Source organism: Physeter macrocephalus, chromosome 2 (genome assembly GCF_002837175.3).
Source record: "Physeter macrocephalus isolate SW-GA chromosome 2, ASM283717v5, whole genome shotgun sequence".
In the NCBI taxonomy this organism is placed as follows: Eukaryota; Metazoa; Chordata; class Mammalia; order Artiodactyla; family Physeteridae; genus Physeter; species Physeter macrocephalus.
Window position 1 is genome coordinate 4382295 of NC_041215.1, and position 20381 is coordinate 4402675.

At 40.1% G+C, this 20381-nt stretch overlaps 1 protein-coding gene across 6 annotated transcripts in view; it reads left to right on the top strand.

Moving 5' to 3' along the window:
• The window catches only part of CREBRF (CREB3 regulatory factor), a 70561-nt gene that overhangs the window by 23282 nt on the left and 26898 nt on the right, over positions 1–20381 (top strand). For 3 of the 6 annotated variants that reach the window (XM_028497562.2, XM_028497560.2, XM_028497557.2), the window contains exons 2-7: positions 4311–4855; positions 7055–7180; positions 8655–9741; positions 16932–17126; positions 18775–18964; positions 20181–20254. In XM_028497562.2, the coding sequence (XP_028353363.1) occupies positions 4847–4855; positions 7055–7180; positions 8655–9741; positions 16932–17126; positions 18775–18964; positions 20181–20254 (1681 nt within the window). In that variant the 5' untranslated portion in view covers positions 4311–4846. The remainder of the gene's footprint in view (positions 1–4310; positions 4856–7054; positions 7181–8654; positions 9742–16931; positions 17127–18774; positions 18965–20180; positions 20255–20381) is intronic. The other 3 variants (XM_024116327.3, XM_055079790.1, XM_055079788.1) reach the window with 2 other exon arrangements.

Below are 20381 nucleotides of genomic sequence, written 5' to 3' on the forward strand. Positions count from 1 at the left end.
TATTCCTAGATATTTTATTCTTTTTGTTGCAGTGGTAAATGGGAGTGTTTTCTTAATTTCACTCTCAGATTTTTCATCATTAGTGGATAAGAATGCCAGAGATTTTTGTGCATTAATTTTGTATCCTGCTACTTTACCAAATTCATTGATTAGCTCTAGTAGTTTTCTGGTAGCATCCTTAGGATTCTCTATGTATAGTGTCATGTCACCTGCAAACAATGACAGCTTTATTCTTCTTTTCCGATTTGGATTCCTTTTATTTCTTTTTCTTCTCTGATTGCTGTGGCTAAAACTTCCAGAACTATTGCACTGGGTCTTCGTTGCTGTTTATGGGCTTTCTGTAGTTGTGGCGAGCAGGGGCTACTCTTCGTTGTGGTGCACAGCCTTCTCACTGCGGTGGCTTCTCTTGTTGCAGAGCATGGGCTCTAGGCGCACAGGCTTCAGTAGTTGTGGCGCACGGGCTTAGTTGCTCCGCGGCACATGGGATCTTCCTGGACCAGGGCCCGAACCTGTGTCCCCTGCATTGGCAGGTGGATTCTTAACCACTGCACCACCAGGGAAGTCCAGATTTTACTACTTTTATCTTTTAACCTCCCTACTAGCTTTGTGTGTGGATGATTTCCTACCTTTATTGTATGTTTGCCTTTCCCAGTGAGATTCTTTATTTTGTAATTTTCTTGTTTCTAGTTGTGGCCTTTTCTTTTCCACCTAGAACAGTCCCTTTAGCATTTGTTGTAAAGCTGGTTTGGTGGTGCTGAAATCTTTTAGCTTTTGCTCGTCTGTAAAGCTTTTGACTTCTCTATCAAAATTGAAAGAGAGCCTTGCTAGATAGAGTATTCTTGGTTGTAGGTTTTTCTCTTTCATCACTTTAAGTATTGTGCCACTCCCTTCTGGCCTGCAGAGTTTCTGCTGAAAAATCAGCTGATAGCCTTATGGGAGTTCTCCTGTTTGTTATTTGTTGCTTTTCCCCTGTTGCTTTTAATATTCTCTCTTTATATTTAATTTTTGTCCTTTTGATTACAGTGTGTCGTGATGTATTCCCCTGTGGGTTAATTTTGTATGGGACTCTGCACTTCCTGGACTTGGGCGACTGTTTCCTTTCCCAGGTTAGGGAAGTTTTCAGCTATTATTTCTTGAAATATTTTCTCAGGTCCTTTCTCTCTCTCTTCTCCTTCTGGGACCCCTATAATGTGAATATTAGCATGCTTGACGTTGTCCCAGAGGTCTTAAACTGTCCTCATTTCTTTTCATTCTTTTTTCTTTTTTTGGTTTGGCAGCAGTGATTTCCACTACTCTGTATTCCAGCTCACAGATCCATTCTTCTCCTTCATTTAGTCTACTGTTGGTTCCTTTTAGTGTGTTTTTCATTTCAGTTATTGCATTCTTTAATTTTGTTTATTTCCCTGGTGGGTGAGGTTGGTCCAGGGGCTTGTGCAGGCTTCCTGGTGGGAGGGGCCCATGCCTGCCTCCTGGTAGGTGGAACTGGGTCTTGGTTTTCTGGTGGGCAGGGCCATGTTTAGGGCTGTGTTTAGAGGCAGCTGTGGACAGAAAGTCTTTAGGCAACCTGTCTGCTGACAGGTGGGGCTGTGTCCACACCCAGTTTGTTGCTTGGCCTGAGGTATCCCAGCACTGGAGCCTACAGGCTGTTGGGTGCGACCAGGTCTTGGTGCCAATATATCAGCCTCCCCCATGTATCTGCCACCAGTGTCTACGTCCCCAGGGTGGGCCACAGCTGCCCCCCACCTTCCCAGGAGACCCTGCAAGACCAACAGGTAGGTCTGGCCCAGGCTCCTGTGAAATTACTGCTTTTGTCTTTGGTCCTGGTGTGCGTGAGTTTTTGTGTGCACCCTTTAAGAATGAAGTCTTATTTCCTCCAATCCTGTGGAGCTTCTGCAATCAAGCCCCACTGGCCCTCAAAGCTAAATGCTCTAGGGGCTCCTCTTCCTGTTGCCAGACCCCCAGACTGGGGGCCCTGATATGGGACTGAGAACTCTTGCTCCTGTGGGGAAACCTCTATAATATAATTATTCTCCAGTTTGGGGTTCACCTACCTGGGGGATATGGGATTTGATTATATTGTAAGTCCACACCTCCTGCCAGTCTCATGGTTCTGTCTTTATGTCTTTATCTGTAGAGGATCTTTTCTGGTAGGTTTCAGTCTTTTTCAACAATGATTGTTCTGCAGATTGTTGTGATTTTGGTGTGCTTGTGAGAGTTGATGAGCTTAAAGTCTTCTACTCCGCCATCTTGGCCACTCTCCTATTTAGTTTAAATTATGGAATCAAAACTGGAATCCAGGTCTCTTGTCTTCCAAACAAGTGCTCTTTAACTGCATTGACAAATTTGTTTCGATGCCAAGTGTTTAAAATAACGTTTTACATGAATATTTGTATTTGTATGGAAGTTTTATGGCTTAGAAAATTTGGTAGCTAGGAATAATATTATTTTCTTTATATAGATGAGAAAAATGAGTCTTAGAAAGATTGACCTACCCAATATTGTAGAGTTTGCAAGTGAGAGCAGTGACTAGAACTTAGCCCTTTTTTTGTCCAGTGTTTTCCTGATAAACCAAGCTGTTGGTACATGGTGTCTATAGTGGTTGCCAATAAATATATGCCAAAATATATATGTTGAAGAGAACTCAATCTCTTCTTGATTCTTCAACCCTGTTGCTGCAAAGGATAAGTTTCAGGTTTTAGAGAGTATCAAACTTTTCTGCCAGATCCAAGGTTATAGACCAGGATTATACTAGTCCACTTTGTTGAATGCATCACTTGAATAATTTGGTTTTGGGAGGGTCTAAGTAATAGGTCTGAAAAAGGCCAACTGACCTTGTTTCTCACAGGAATCATGGGAAGAGTTAGGACTGAGAGTACATGTCAGCAGTATGTCCAAGGAGGAATTGGGCCAGAACTAGCCTTTGGGCAGGCATCAGTCCACTTAAACTGTAGCACTGGATTGAGACGCATAGTTAATTCTGTTTCTGGGCCCAGGTTGGGCACTTGAGGGTGTTTCCTAGGCTAGAACAGTGCACTGAGAATGACAGCCCACTAGTGGGAAAAGCCCAGCAAAGATCTAGGAAATGCAGATGATAGTCAATTTATTAATCTAATTGAGTAGAACAGTTATTGCGTCCTTGTTGACTATCTCTTATTCGTTCAGCAAGAGGTCTCTGAAATTGATGTAATGTATCACTCTAAAGCTCTAGGCCAGAGAATGTGTTAACTACAGAGGGCAGCGTAGCTTAAATTGGCTCTTTACATCAGTCTAAGAGATGATACTGCATCTAGAATGAAAAAGAGCAAGGAGTTCAGTTTAAAGCAGAGGTTCTCAGATTTTAGAGAGGAGCAGAATCACCCTGAGGGCTTGTTAAAACACATTACTGGGCCCTACTCTCAGAATTTCTGCTTTAGTAGGTCTGGGCTGGAGCCCAAGAATTGCATTAGTAACAGATTTCCAGGTTGATGCTGATGCTGCTGGTCCTGGGATCACACTTTGAGGATCACTTATCTAGGAAGAGATGATGAAGTGGGTATAGCTGTTTAGTTCTTCTTGATTAAAGCCTTCACAGAGGCTGGAAAGGGGAACTAACCTGTCAGTTTCTACCACAGTCAAGACCCTGTGCCAGGTGACTTGCAGTCATTTAATTTAACCCTTGAAGCCACTCTGCAAAGTAGTCCTTATCCCTGTTTCCCCTCTCAACATACACGTTCAGAGCTGGAATAATTCTTATTTCAAGGACAGCTTTCACTTATAACTCAAAGAATAATGTTGCATATACCATTATGAACATGATTTTATGTAATGTAGAGGATATATTAAATTCTGTTATTGGTGATACATTTTCATTGCTCTTGTAGATTTATGAGAGATATAAAATGTAGGTTCACTTAGCAGTAATGATTATACAGTAGATGGAAATGCTGAGACATTATGTTTTCTCATACAAAACATGAAGAGAATGGGAGGTTTGTTTATTTATTTATTTATTTATTTATTTTTGCGGTATGCGGGCCTCTCACTGTTGTGGCCTCTCCCGTTGCGGAGCGCAGGCTCCGGACGTGCAGGCTCAGCGGCCATGGCTCACGGGCCCAGCCGCTCCGCGGCATGTGGGATCGTCCCAGACCGGGGCATGAACGCATGTCCCCTGCATCGGCAGGCGGACTCTCAACCACTGCGCCACCAGGGAAGCCCGGGAGGTTTATTTTAACATTAAGTAAAATACATTTTTAGATCACAGGAATGATGGGCCTATGTTAATAATTTTCTTTTTTCCTTTTGGCCGTGCCACGGGGCATGTGGGATCTTAGTTCCCCAACCAGAGAATCGAACCTGCGCCTCCTGCATTGGAAGCATGGAGTCTTAACCACTGGACTGTCAGGGAAGTCCCGGGCCTATGTTAATTTTGTCAGCGTTTTTTTTTTTTTGTTTGTTTTGTTTTTTTTATGGTGCCAGTTGGTTATTGACCAGTCCTATTGTAGAAACAAATAAAGGGAGGGATGGTGAATTTCAGAATAGTTGGTGCTAAAAAATGGCCTAAATTCTTGATAGTACAATCACAGTACTTATTCCTTTAAAGTGTTCTTTGTTAATGTTATTTTTGAAAGGTCAACTTGTTTTTAGTGGCTTTCAGTGAAGTTACTTTGTGTTGTTGACAGATTCGCACAGAATTATTAAAAAAACAACAACAGTGATCCAAGCAGTTGAATTGAAAGCATTCTGGGAAACCTACTGTTTATTGTGAAAATCATCTTTGATCTTGAAATTAAAAGTAAAGCTGGAAAGGAATTTACAAACGAGAAAAAAAAGAAGTTTGGGATCGGACTCACAGGATCTGGGCTTGGAAATGCCTCAGGTAAATCATACAGAGTAGGTGCAAAGTTTTATATTTTCCCACTGCAGTTGGTTCAGTAAGTTCTCTGAATCTTTTGTTTGTTTTGTTTGTTTTTTGTTTGTTTGTTTGTTTGTTTGTTTTTGCGGTACGCGGGCCTCTCACTGTTGTGGCCTCTCCCATTGCGGAGCACAGGCTCCGGACGCGCAGGCTCAGCGGCCATGGCTCACGGGCCCAGCCGCTCCGCGGCACGTGGGATCTTCCCGGACCAGGGCACGAACCCGTGTCCCCTGCATCGGCAGGCGGACTCTCAACCACTGCGCCACCAGGGAAGCCCAAGTTCTCAGAATCTTAACACAACTTGCTATACTATCTTTTAAAGACATTTTGCTTCTGATCTCAACTGGTTTTGAATACATGTCCTTCCTTTGCTATAGCTTTGAAATTTAATGAGGTTGACACAGGGAACAATGTGAAGGAAAAGTTGGTTAGAAGGTAGCAGAGGTGCTGGCTTTTATGGGAGCTAAACCAACTCCCCTGAAAATTAATCTGCCACAGAAAGCCCATTTCCATCCGCTCTATCTTCTTCTAGTTTCCCAATTGTTCCTTCCCCTTCATGCCCATTGAATTCAGTTAGGAGGAAATGGTGAGGGACTTCAACCTTTCTCTCTTTCACACACACACACACACACACACACACACACACACACACACACACACGTATACCTATACCTCCCACAAAACATGTCTAAGGATGACTGTATCTCTTTATATCATGGTAACTACTTTGAATTGCTCGGTTCTGGTTTGAGGCAATCACTGAAACAATAAATGAAGTCCTGTTAGTCCCTATTCTGCATATCCAAACTTCTTCCCTTCCCCCTCCAGTGGTTAGGTCTTATCCCTCCCCTTTTTTATGCTGGGGAGAAACCTAGAAATAATGAGAGGGCAGGGACTCTGAGGTGGCTTTATGTGGGGCCAGGCAGAACTGTGCCTCGAGCACCGGAAATCAGCAACTTGCCAAGATGGTCAAGTGATTTGGAGGCAGGCAGCAGAGGCAAAGGAAGGGGGTTTGCTAGCTGATAGTAAAAAGACCAGTTGCCTCCCTCCACCCCAACCACAATACCAAGTGGACTGCAGATACCCATTTTGTGTTCTTTCCCATTCAAGGTTTCATTCGCTATTTATTGAATACTTGAATTTAGGTCTATAAAACACTTATTTTGAGCTTGCAACCTGGCAAGCTTGCGGAAAATTAGAGAAAGAAAAGAATGGGATGGGAAGTACCCATGAAGGAAAACATGGTGAAAGAGTGTGTGAAAAGGGGTCAGTCTATGGTAGGTAGAAGGTATATGAATAGAGAAATATAAGCAAGTAGACTAATATAATTTTAAAAGTTTTGACAGAAAGTTGCAAGAGAAGAACAAAAAAGCAAACAGGGAATTTGTATTCTTTCCCATCTTCTTCCTTTATCCAAGTTAGATTTCAAAGTGAGGACTTTGACTTGTTTGGGCCACTTTAGTAGTCTTAGCCCGAACTTCACTCTGAAATGATTTGTTTAGACCTTGAAATGGTAAAGGGGGGATAAAGAGAAAAGAAGGAGCATCAACTCTGGGTGTCAAGTCATTTTTTCTCCCTTTCTTATTTATCATAGAAATTGTACCCTTCTCAGGGATCACGATTAAGGCTACTGAGTTCATGCCCCAGTTACTGGCCTCACTCAGCAGATTTTTTTGATATTTGGCTGATCCTGTCTCCATCACGTTCCTGGAGGCATTTGTTGGACTAGAGATACCCAAATGGTCTTCCACATTTTAAATGTACTAAAATTAAAAAGCAGGAAAAAATACAAAGTTTTTTTTTTTTTTTTTTTTTTTTTTTTTTTGGTATGCGGGGCTCCCTCTTCCGCGCCCCCTTCTCCTGCGGCCTCTCCCGTTGCGGAGCGCAGGCTCCGCGGCCATGGCTCACGGGCCCAGCCGCTCCGCGGCATGTGGGATCCTCCCAGACCGGGACGCGAACCCGGCTCCCCTGCATCGGCAGGCGGACGCGCAACCACTGCGCCACCAGGGAAGCCCCAAAGTTGTTTTAAAGATAATTATTTAGTAGGTGTGAGGGTGGGGCTCATAATAAACTTATCTATGAATCTGTTGAATCAAATTCATATTAATAAACTGGTCTCAAAGCAGTCATTAACTTTCCAAAATTAAAATCACTCTGTTGTAGCCTAGCGTAAGCGGAATGGATCCGCCTTTTGGGGATGCCTTTCGAAGCCACACCTTTTCAGAACAGACTCTGATGAGCACAGATCTCTTAGCAAACAGTTCAGATCCAGATTTCATGTACGAACTGGTAAGTAACATTTTCTTGGATTCTGCTCTAATTGATTTGAGGTAAAGGTGTTGTATTGTTTTTTTATTTATAAATGTCTAAAAAGAAAAAATAATGTGATCAGGCCAAATTTTATTCTTGTCACTATCAGTCTGGTATTTTAGAAGGGTGTATGAACCCATTGAAAATAGTAAGAGGAAAGGTTGTCTAAATATCCTTAAGTCTAGTTTTTGATGATGAAGGTAGAAGCTGTCTTTTTATATGCCTAACTGCTAAAGGACTTTTCAGCTGGGATATTTAGGAATGATAACATTGAGCAAGGCAGATGACACAGAGAATGTGAGACAAAGGTAGCAATTCCAAGCAACGTCTGAATATACTAATCATTTATTCTCGAGGTAAATAGACACTTAAGATTCTTAAGAAAAAGACTTTAAGAATAATTTAAATTACATGCAACTTAAGAAACACGGAGGTATATAAAAACTGGAAAACTAACACAAATCCGTTAATTTGCTAAAAATTATTGAGTTGTATGCTTAATAGAGGTGAATTTTGTGGTATGTAAACTATACTTCAATAAAGCTGTTAAAACACACAGAGACGTACATGCAACCAAAAAAAAAAAAAAACAACAAACCAAAACCCCACAAACATGGAGAAATCAAAACAGAACAAAAACAAAAAACAAACTGGAAAACAAAATTTCCTCATTTTCTTCCTGAGCCTCCACCCACCAAACCTTCTCCCCAGAGATAATTACCACTAACAGAGTTTTTCTATGCATATATAAATATATGAATATTTTAAATTGGATGACATTGATACAGTATTCTGTAACTGAACTCTTTTTAACATAAAAACGTGGTAAGTGGCCTTTCATCCTAGTACATTAGAGCTTAACCGCATTCCTTTTAATGGCTGCATAGTCTTACTGACATTTAAAAAATCATCTCTCTACTCATGAGGAGTATCATACTCATGAGGAGTTAAAGTACTTTCCCATGCCCAAGAGTTGTTACAAGGTCTTACCAAAGATCTTATCTTTCTGTGGCTGAGTTGCACCTCTCTTTGGATTGCTCTTTACCTCTATGTTTAAATTCTCACTTAAGAAGACATATTCTGTGATGAAGGTAAGTCCTTCGTTATTTGCTTTATAACTGAAGCTTGTTTCTGAGAAGGTCCCAAAATCCTTCTAAGTTAAATATCAGGAAATGTAAACCTTTTTTCGGGAAGAGTGTTTACAGTGAAGTTCAAGAGCCCTGAACCATACCTAAGTTTCTCAAGGGATATATTTTCCCTATTTTTTTTTCTTGCCCGAGGAAATGATATTAAATGGAATGGTAGAGTGTCATGTAAGTAGTCTTTATTGTAAAAGCTGCCCAGAGGTTGAGTACTGATTTATCAATTTGATACATGAAAGTGAGAATGGAGGTAAATAATTCTTTCCTCAATTACGGTATGTGATTTTTTTTTTTTTTTAAACCTGTCTCAGGATAGAGAGATGAACTACCAGCAAAATCCTAGAGACAACTTCCTTTCTTTGGAGGACTGCAAAGACATTGAAAATCTGGAGTCTTTCACAGATGTCCTGGATAACGAGGGTGCTTTAACCTCAAACTGGGAACAGTGGGATACATACTGTGAAGACTTAACGAAGTACACCAAACTAACCAGCTGTGACATCTGGGGAACAAAAGAAGTGGATTACTTGGGTCTTGATGACTTTTCTAGCCCTTACCAAGATGAAGAGGTCATAAGTAAAACTCCAACTTTGGCCCAGCTTAATAGCGAGGACTCTCAGTCTGTTTCTGATTCCCTTTATTACCCTGATTCACTTTTCAGTGTCAAACAAAATCCCTTGCCCTCATCATTCCCTGGTAAAAAGATCGCAAGCAGAGCAGCTGCTCCTGTGTGTTCTTCTAAGACTCTTCAGGCTGAGGTCCCTTTGTCAGACTGTGTCCAAAAAGCAAGTAAACCCACTTCAAGCACACAAATCATGGTGAAGACCAACATGTATCATAATGAAAAAGTGAACTTTCATGTTGAATGTAAAGACTATGTGAAAAAGGCAAAGGTAAAGATCAACCCAGTGCAGCAGAGCCGGCCTCTATTGAGCCAGGTTCATGCAGATGCAGCAAAGGAGAACACCTGCTACTGTGGTGCCGTAGCCAAAAGACCAGAGAAAAAAGGGACGGAGCCTCTGCAGGGCCATGTCACTCCAGCTTTGCCTTTTAAAGAAACCCAGGAACTATTACTCAGTCCCCTGCCCCAGGAGGGGCCTGTGTCTATTGCAGCAGGAGAGAGTAGCAGCCTTTCTGCCAGCACATCGGTCTCAGATTCATCCCAGAAAAAAGAAGAGCACAATTATTCCCTTTTTGTCTCCGACAACTTGGGTGAACAGCCAACCAAATGCAGTCCTGAAGAAGATGATGAGGAGGAGGAAGATGTGGACGATGAGGACCATGATGAAGGATTTGGCAGCGAGCACGAACTTTCTGAAAACGAGGAAGAGGAAGAAGAGGAAGAGGATTATGAAGATGACAAGGATGATGACATCAGTGACACTTTCTCTGAACCAGGTATTGTAGTGCTTGGAGGCTTACTGAATTGACTTTTTGCTACTCTCTTGAAATAGAAAGTTTTACTGTGGATGCTTTCTTTGTCTTAGTTTGGGGATTAAATGACTTAGTATCTTGACTTGGATATGTAATTGCTTTTATCTATTCAAACAGCTCTAAAATAATCACTCTTGCTCATGTGTAGTTCATATGCTGATTCCTCGAGGGCTTCTTCTTAATTTATCTTATGTTAAGTGATCTGATTTGTCACTCTCTTGAGCAGCTGTGCAAAAATGCCAAAATTGATTGGTTTAAAAAATATTCCTATTTCTGCATGTGTCCCTCTGTTATAATTGAGGTATGTTTGGAGTCCCTAGAATGGTGAACCAAGCAATGATGGTTTATATTACTCATCCCTAATAACCAACAAAGCCTACTTAATGAATAATGTAAAAGAGAGCTTTTTCTTTGTGTCTGCTGCATCTTTCATTTGCACAGTGTTTTTCCACTGAAGAAAAATACATGCTATAATTTAATGAGCATGAAGGAGTCTCTGCTCTATTTATATACAGTACATATAAAAAAAAGGGAGAAAGAAAATGAAACCTGTGGGGAACTGGTTCACTTCAGCATGTACATGGTTGGGCTCTTGCCACTGTTGGCTTGTGCAGTTTATTTATGAAAATGGTGTTGCCAAGTGGCACACAGTTAAATGTACAAGGAAGTGAAGCTCTTCACATTTAAGCGAAAGTTATTTTCTTCAAAAATAATGTTGGTACTATAACTTCTAAATAAAAGACCAAGTTATTAAGAAAAATATAAATTGTCAAAGAGAACCCTTTCATTGTTGGAATTTCGGGCAGTATAAACATTGGTATTTAATTATCAGAAAGGTTTTTCAGCCATAGTAGCTATATTGTAGCCAGTGAAGCATATTATTGCCCAGAGACTGTCCTCTTAGTGAAGTCTTTCTATTGCACAAATGCTTAGATTTATGCATTTGATACAATTAAGTTGTTTGACTTGAGTGGATTTTCAAGTAAGGAAAAGGTGGAGGAAAAGGGTTTATGCCTTTTCTTTGGTTTACTTTAGCACTCAGTATAGTCTAGACAGAACAATTGTCTTTTCTACTTAGCAGGAGAACTTTTCTCTCAACCAGTTAATGAAATCTGCTTTGAGGTGTTTCAAATTGTCTTTGCAGTTAGCAGTAAGTTATATAACTCCCTCCCATCGGGAGACCAGAGTGCTCTCCATGAGTGGTCCTTGAAACCTGACAGGTCAGTCCTATTGTTTTGAGTCCCATATTTAGAATTAGGGTAGGAGGGAGGGTAAGGATTGAGACAAGGAGTGATAACTAGGGTGATAACTAGGAAGTGGAAAGTGTGGGGAAGAAAATGCCTTTACCAGATGGTGCTAAAAGGAATATATAAATCTGAGGGAGTCGGTAAATCCCACTATCACCAAGCAAGGCAGGCAAGGACTATACTGTTTATTCCACTTCTGGTTGTAGTTTTGCTTTTCTTTGACTTTTTTTTTTTTTTTTTGGTGGGATCTGAGTTCCCTGACCATGGATTGAACCTGGGCCTGGACAATGAGAGCATAGAGTCCTAACCACTGGATTGCCAGGGAATTTCTGCTTTTCTTTGACTTTTAACTCCAGTTTAAGTTCATCCTTGATCTTTTGACTTGATTTCACGTGGATAAATGTGATGAGAGATGAGTAGGTCCTTGAAGAGAAACCACTTGATAAGTTGACCCTCATTTCCATTTTCTCAGCCTTTTGACTCTCGTCGGGGGTGGGGGGGGGGGAGACCCCTGATTTGTGAGTTTGTTGGTGTTAAGCAACGAACAGTGCTTTAAACAGAGATGTGTTAGCTGGCATTTGGCAGGGTGAAGCCCTCTTCTTGGCACTATTTAACAATGCTGAATGTTTGGATGGCATTTAATTCACTCACTTCCAGTTGACTTGAAGTAAAACCTCTTTGGTTAGTATTACTTGGACACTTCTCACAAATGTCAACGAATGACATGCTTTTTATCCACAAATCAATGATATTTTATGGTATTTTGGGGGCTTATTCACATTTGCTAATGAAAATTTCCCTTCTTCGTGCAATAAAGAGCTAAACAAGTGACTTTAAGAATACAAATGTGAGTTATTGGTGAGAGGCAAGAAGAAATTCTTTGAAGCAGAAAAGTGGGATAGTTATAGTTTCTTCAGAGTGCTAGTTTTAGAGTGGGTTGATTGGTTTAATTTGCAGCAGTTTACAAAGGCCCTTTTGTGATGACTAGCTCCCTTGATGCTGTTTCTTGGCAGTTGGCTACAACAGTGCCTGAGCCTACAAAGCTCCAGGAAAGGTGTAAAATGGAGTTTCAGTCCCTACTCTGGACTTGCTCCCAAGTTTTAATAGAGCCTATTCTGTGGACAGGCTACAACTGTTTGGGGTCATGGAATTACATGGTTGTAAGGCTAAGAATTAGGCCCCCAGAATGAGAGTTTATTTTGTAATCCCTACTAAGGATTTTCATGATTGACATTACCAGCTTAATGGCAGTAATCTGCACTAACCAAAGATGTGTGATCAGAATTTTAGGCCTTTTTGACTACGTTTTGGTAACTGTCAGGAAGGAATGAGTTAGATCAATATGGTGATCCATCAAATGAAAAAAAAATGGAAAAGGCTCCATGGGAAATGTTACATTAAACAAATCATTGATTTGTTAAAAAAAAAATTGTGGGGGGGGTGCCTATTTTTGTGTTAGGCACTGTGTGTACTAGATTTTTGGCTATGCAGAGATGCACAAAATAGACATGATCCTTATCTTCAACTTAGAGTTGAGTGGGTTTATTTACTGTCATGATTTCTCGGTCTTCTGATCTTATGTGTACTGTGACTTGGCAAGAGAAAGATTCGGGACAAGAGTTTCCTAAAATTTATTTGACCACAGATCTCATTTGGGATTGAAGACATATTTTATAGTAATAGTGTTCCTCAGAACACACTTCGAGAAATATTTAATCACCTTAAATGCAAGACCAGTGATCTGGGAATATAATTTTCCTGCATTCTACTTGATCACAGTAGTCTCTGTATTGAAAGGCAGATGACTTTAACAAATCCATTGTGTGTGTGTGTGTGTGTGTGTGTGTGTATTATTGTGAGTTCATGGTGTATGCTATTAGAAAATATTAAAATATTAGGTCAAAGAAAACTGATAACCCTTAAGTACTTTTTTTGGGAAAATGCTGAACATATGTAAGTAAATAAAACTGGTTATTAATTTGGGTGGGAGAGAAGACATCCAAATCCTAATGACTCTTTGGATTTAACGTGGAATATATGTGGGGGAAAAAATCTGTTTAGATCATTTAACTAGATAGGCACAGGCAAAGCGGGAAGCCCATTTGGAGCTGCAGTCATGGGGCCTGAGCCAGTCCCAGCTCTGCCAAATCACTTAAACTCTCCATTGAGCATGTTTATTTGTGTAAATAGGGTTAATAACCTCTTCCTACCCAGTTCTTAGAAGCCTCAAATGAAACATCTGTGAGTGAAATACGTGAGTACGGTAAATCAGAGAGACAGCGTTTTCCCAGAAATCTAGGCCACCTGAGGGAGCATATCAAATAAGGTGTCAGGGGATGGGTTGCCTGAGGAAGCTGTATGTGAAAATGTTTCCCTTATACTTTGGGCTGGGGTAGACTTAAATGTGGGACACCAGTTCTTGACATTGATAGGAAGATGGGAGTGTTTTGGTTGGTGCTGCCTGTGTTGAGGTGTTCCCAGCCATACTAGGTAGTCTCTGTGAGCCAGTAATTTTAGCTTGGCCTCATGGAGCAAAGGCCTTTTTAAAAAGGCCATTTCTGGCGGAAGCATGTAGCCCTTGCACCTTTTCCAAAGCTAGGTTGATAACTGGAATAAGATAAAGTCCTTTAATTTAAAGTGATACATTAACACAAGTAAACAAAAAATTATTACTTTATGTATCTAACAGAATTTTCAAAAATCAGATTTCCAAAAATGATTGTGTCACTTAACTTTTGCCTCATTTCTTATTTATTTATTTATTTATTTAAATTTTATTTTTGGCTGCGTTGGGTCTTCGTTGCTGCACGTGGGCTTTTCTTTAGTTGCGGCGAGCGGGGGCTACTCTTTGTTGTGGTGTGCGGGCTTCTCATGCAGTGGTTTCTCTTGTTGTGGAGCACAGGCTCTAGGTGCGTGGGCTCAGTAGTTGCAGCATGCGGGCTCTAGGGTGCGCGGGCTTCAGTAGTTGTGGCACGCAGGCTCAGTAGTTGTGGCTTGCGGGCTTAGTTGCTCCGCGGCATGTGGGATCTTCCCGGACCAGGGGTCAAACCCGTGCCCCCTGCATTGGCAGGCAGATTCTCAACCACTGTGCCACCAGGGAAGTCTGTGCCTCATTTCTTTTATTTTTATTTTTTTACTTTATTTATTTTTGGCTGCGTTGGGTCTTTGTTGCTGCACACAGGCTTTCTCTAGCTGTGGTGCGCAGGCTTCTCTTTGCAGCGGCTTCTCGCTGCAGAGCATGGTCTCTAGGCTCGCGGGCTTCAGTAGTTGTGGCTCGAGGGCTCTAGAGTGCAGGCTCAGTAGTTGTGGTGCACGGGCTTAGTTGCTCCGCGGCATGTGGGATCTTCCCGGACCAGGGCTCAAACCTTTGTCCCCTGCATTGGCAGTCGGATTCTTAACCACTGTGCCACCAGGGAAGCCCTGTACCTCATTTCTTAAGAAGAACTAAGGTTCTCTGTCACACTGCTTGCCATGTTGTTGTTTGTTTGTGTTTCTTTAATTTGTTTTAAAGTACTACATGAGCATTATAATGCTGTTAAGCCAGCAGTGCTACAAAAGCTTGTCTTTACTGTTGCCTCGAAATCATTCTGCTCTCTGAATTGATTCTTTTTTCAAAGGTCATGTTTATCGAGGTATAACAGTAAAATTCACCCCTCTTTAAGTGTACACTTCTTTGAGTTTTGACGAGTGCACGTAATCATGAAACCACCACCACTGCAATCAAGGTACGGAATAGTTTGATCACCCCCCAGATTTCCCTCCCATTCCTTTATAGTCAGCCTCTCCCTCCACCCCCAACTCCTGGCAACCACTTTGTCCCTGTACTTTTGCCTTTCCCACAATGTCGAATAAATGGAATCATGTTCCTAATTAACTCTTAATGTGAAGAAAACCTGGCAAAATTCTAAAATTCGATTTTATTTCCAAAATGTGCAGATGTCATTGTTTTCTTAGTGTCATTTCCAGAGGAGTCATGTTTTTAGGAGGGAAAGTGGTCATTTTGCTTGGCCATTGCCATCCAGTTTTTCCTTGCTACTTTAGGTTTAGGGCTGTATACACCCTGTGCACAGCCCATCTCCATTGCCCCAGGTACCTAGTACTAATTAGGTGGAGTACCTCTAAGATGGGCATGCTCTGAGGGTATTTTAGATTTATAGGTTATTCTGTATTGGGTCTGACCAGTAGTTCTAGCAGTTCAGAATTAAGTACTTTCTGAAACTTCCTATCAGTAGGGAAAATAACTTCTTAAAAAGTGAAGTAAATGCAGATTGCTTCCAATAAAATATTAGTTAGAATAGGCATATAAGTTTTTATTTGAATAGCCTGTGTGAGAACTGTCATTTTTGTACTTTTACAAAAAGGGTATTGTGGGAAGTAGGAAGAAAACCACTGCTGCCTCACAGAATTCTGCCTCATAAGATACCATCCCAGAAATGCACACAGCTTTCTGTCTGGGGATGTTTCAGATGCATAAATATTAGATGGAAGACATTAAAAATAATTGTATAGTGTCTAAGTACCATTAACTAATGGTACTTTTAACATTCCTGTGGCTGTATTTCTTTTTAAATTGAAATATAGTTGATTTATACAATGTTGTGTTAGTTTCTGGTGTACAGCAAAGTGATTCAGTTATACATATATATATATTCTTTTTCATTATAGGTTATTACAAGATATTGTATATAGTTCCTTGTGCTATACAGTAGGAACTTGTTGTTTATCTATTTTATATATAGTAGTTTGTATCTGCTAATCCCAAGCTCCTAATTTATCCCTCCTCCCACATTCCCCTTTGGTAAGCATAGGTTTGTTTTCTATGTCTGTGAGTCTGTTTCTATTTTATAAATAACTTCATTTGTATCATATTTTAGACTCCAAGTATAAGTGATATCATATGATACTTATTTTTCTTTCTCTGTCTGACTTCACTTAATACGATAATCTCTAGGTCCATCCATGTTGCTGCAAATGGCATTATTTCATTCTTTTTTATGGCTGAGTAGTATTCTGGTGTGTGTATGTGTGTGTATGTATGTGTGTGTATGTATGTGTATGTGTATATATATATATATATATATATATATATATATATATATACACACACACACCACGTCTTCTTTATCCATTCATCTGTCCATGGACATTTAGGTTGCTTCCAAGTCTTGGCTATTGTAAATAGTGCTGCTATGAACATTGGGGTGCATGTGTCTTTTTGAATTAGAGTTTTCTCCACGTATATGCCCAGGAGTGGGATTGCTGGATCCTATGGCAACTCTATATTTAGTTTTTTAAGGAACCTCCATACTGTTCTCCATAGTGGCTGCACCAATTTACATTCCCACCAACAGTGTAGGAGGGTTCCCTTTTCTCCACACCCTCTCCAGTATTTATTGTTTGTGGACTTTTTAATGATGGCCATTCTGACTGGTGTGAGGTGATTCCTCATTGTGGTTTTGATTTGCATTTCTCTGATAATTAGCAATATTGAGCATCTTTTCATGTGCCTGTTGGCCATCTGTATGTCTTCTTTGGAGAAATGTCTATTTAGGTCTTCTGCCCATTTTTTGATTGGGTTTTTTGTTTTCCTGTGGCTGTATTTCATTTTTCTCTCAATCTCATGTGAAGATACAAAAAAAAGTGTCATATACTAACCAAAGAGAAACCTAAGGAAGATAAACAGTGTAGTTATCTCTGTTTATTAATCTCTAAATATTTTGAATTAGAGATTTCTATATTAAAAGTTATTTTATAGATTGGTTTATTATCTTTGACATGTTAATACTGTTTTTTGATGAAGGGAAATGTGTCAAGTGGTAAATAGAGGGGATCTTTTTGTTTCTCCTGATTGGTTTATTGAAATTTATGGAACTTAAAAAATTCGGGGGGGGGCTTTCTTTTTTTAAGGCTATGAAAATGATTCTGTGGAAGACTTGAAGGAGATGACTTCAATTACCTCTCGGAAGAGAGGTAAAAGAAGGTACTTCTGGGAGTATAGTGAACAACTCACACCATCACAGCAAGAGAGGATGCTAAGGCCATCTGAATGGAACAGAGATACCTTGCCAAGTAACATGTATCAGAAAAATGGCTTACATCATGGTAAGAGGGGATTGTGATCATATATGTTCCCTCCCTTCCTCCCTTCCTTTCTCTTGTTATTGAAATATAGTTGATGTGCAATATTACGTCAGTTTCAGGTGTATTAAATAGTGATCTGACATTTGCATGCACCATGATCACCATGATAAGTCTTGGTAATCATCAGTCCTGGATATTTCATGTCACTTTTAAATAGAGATAGTAAATCATATTGCTTAATCATTATACATTATATGTAGGTATTCAACCCTTCCTAGCAAATTGGAGAGTAGAACAGTAGAGCTGCTGTATTTGCTATGACTGCTCTTCATTCACAAATAGCTTTTATCAGTATTGAGAGCCATCACCTAAACAGGGAGGAAAGCTTGTGTAAAAATGATTTCTAGTCACTTCTTGTTCTATATATCCTACCCAGGAAATGACCCAAGAGCCTGCTGATTCCTGACCTGTCACAGTTGCCATAAGCAAGAAGGGTTGGGGAAGAAGAGAATGGGCTCTAGCATCTCTGTCTTTCATTTTTGCCCAATCTCCAGGCCTAAATATAAACAGGGAGATTGGAATCAAAACGGTGGTGGAGAGAAAAGAGGAGAGAAAGAAAAAGAAAGGAAGAACAATTGTGGAGAAAAGGAATGGAGCAGGAAGAATTGAATAGTAAGAGTCAGGAGAGGCTTATAATCTTAGGTAGGCCAGATTTTGAACTGTGAGCCCAGGAGGATGTAATTGAGTAGAATTTCTTCTGCACAGATGTTTTTACCTTAATCCAAAGTCTGTACGGAGAAGGTGAGGGGCACTAGTAGGCTTGGAGTTCAGTAAACAGTTTAGTAGTCACTCATGCTACAAATATAAGCTGCTAAGCATTTTTGACACAGAAATTGTATCAGAAGTATATTTGTGCCTCATTTTCCCTTTCCACTGGCACCCAGGTCTGTACTCTATTATCTTTCAGTGAATAAAGGCCTAGTTTTTGACTTCAGATTAATTTTCTACCAGAAGTGAAAAGATGGGTCCAACAAATAGGTCCCAGGTAGCATGAAGTGAGTACTAGGAAAGTTGTTCAGGGTATTGCAGTTCAGAGGACAGAGCCATTCCTCTTGCCTGCAGTGGTAGGGAAAGTCTTCTTGAGTCTTCTGTAATGTTATTTATCAAACTAACTGAAGACGTGGTTTCTGAAAAGGCAATCCTTATTTGTTGGACTTTCGGGTCCAACACAGGAATATATATGTCTGACAAATTTTCAGTCATAGCAGCATAAATGTCTTGGTTTGGGTAAAATTTCCAAAATTCGTTCCTGACCATATACTGTACCCTAGCCCTGATTTTTGTGCGCAGGTGAACTTGGACTCCAGTCCTGAGGTTTGAGATGCTTATTACTTCCATGCAGATAATTAAGAATCCATCCTACCAGGGCTAGAAACCTTAAGGTGGAGAAAGGTTGGGAAAAGGCTGGAGTTGTGCTCTATTACCCCCATTTCTTGCCATCACAAGTGGGAAGGAGAGGAGGCCAGCCCTTCTAGCGTAGGTTGTTCACATGCTGAGACCTCTGAAAAAAGGGGGGAGAGGAGAGATGGGTTTTTAAATATGGCTATATAAAATGTATCTCTTGTTAAATAAAATGATCTCACTTAAACTTCTTTTAAACCATCTATAGGAAAATATGCAGTAAAGAAGTCACGGAGAACGGATGTGGAAGACCTCACTCCAAATCCTAAAAAACTACTCCAGATAGGCAATGAACTACGGAAACTGAATAAGGTGATTAGTGATCTGACTCCAGTCAGTGAGCTTCCCTTAACAGCCCGGCCAAGGTCAAGGAAGGAAAAAAATAAGCTGGCTTCCAGGTAAATGGTAATCATGTTTACTCATGTGATTGAAGTCTAGGAGGTGAGGTTAGCCTTCAGTGAGCTTTCATAGAGGAGATGGCCCTCGGCCCTTTTTTCAGAAATATACTTTTATAAATGCTACAATGAGAGTGTTTTAATTTTTCCTTTGAAAGTAAATGATGGTATTTATGCTTCATGGAAGAAGTTTTTAAAGGGGAGAGGTGAATGAACTCAAGTGCCTTATAGTATAAAAATGAAAAATGTTATCATAGCTCTTTATTTTTTGTTTGTTTTGCAGTAAGTCACATTTTTTTATTGAGGTATAATTTACTTGATAAATTCTTCACTTTCAGTGTATCTTTCTGTGAGTTTTGACAAACATATCCAATTATGTAACCACAACCACAGTCAAGATATTGAACATTTTTATCACCTTAAAAAATTTCCTTATGCCTCTTTGTAAAAGTGAACTCCCTCTCTCACCCTTAACTCCTCACAACCACTGATCTGTTTTCTGTTCCTACAGTTGCACCTTTTCTAGAATATAGATGGACTCATATTATATGCAGCCTTTTGAGTCTGGCTTTGATATCACACAGGACGAATTTGAGATTCATCATGTTGTTGTGTGGAGGAGTATTGATAGCAGTAGTCCTTTGAAGTGATACACTACAGTGTATCTGTTCACCAGTTGAGTGGTAGTTGAGTGGATTCTAATTTTGTGCAATTATGAATAAAGTCACCATAAACATTAATCTGCAGTTGTTTATGTGAACATAACTTTGCATTTCTCTTGGGTAAATTCCCAGGAGTGTGTGTTTAACTGTATAAGAAACTGTCAAAGTAGCTATTTCCAAGGTAATGAAGTAAATTAAAACAATATTTACTGTTTTCCAAAGTAGTTGTATGTACTGTTTTATATCCCCTCCAGCAACATATGAGGGTTACATTTATTTCACATCTTCTACACCACTTGGTATTGTTAGTTTTTGTTTGTTTATTTTGGTATACTAACCATAGCTTTATTTTTGAATCTATGCTGAAACTTTTAAAAATCAGTTTGGATAAATGATGATATTGTATGTTTTGGGGTGATGATTGAGGCCCTTGATACAAACATCAGTAGGCAGTGATTTTTGGTTGCTATTAGAAAATGTCTGACAGCAGCAAAATAAAGTATAATCTGAATGTTCCCTTAAAAAAAAAGTGAACTAATTGCTCTTTCCTTTCACAGGGCTTGTCGGTTAAAGAAAAAAGCGCAGTATGAAGCTAATAAAGTGAAATTATGGGGCCTCAACACAGAATATGGTAAACCTACACTTTTTTTTTTTTTTTTTTTTTTTTTAACGGTACGGGCCTCTCACTGTTGTGGCCTCTCCCGTTGCGGAGCACAGGCTCCGGACGCGCAGGCTCAGCGGCCATGGCTCACGGGCCC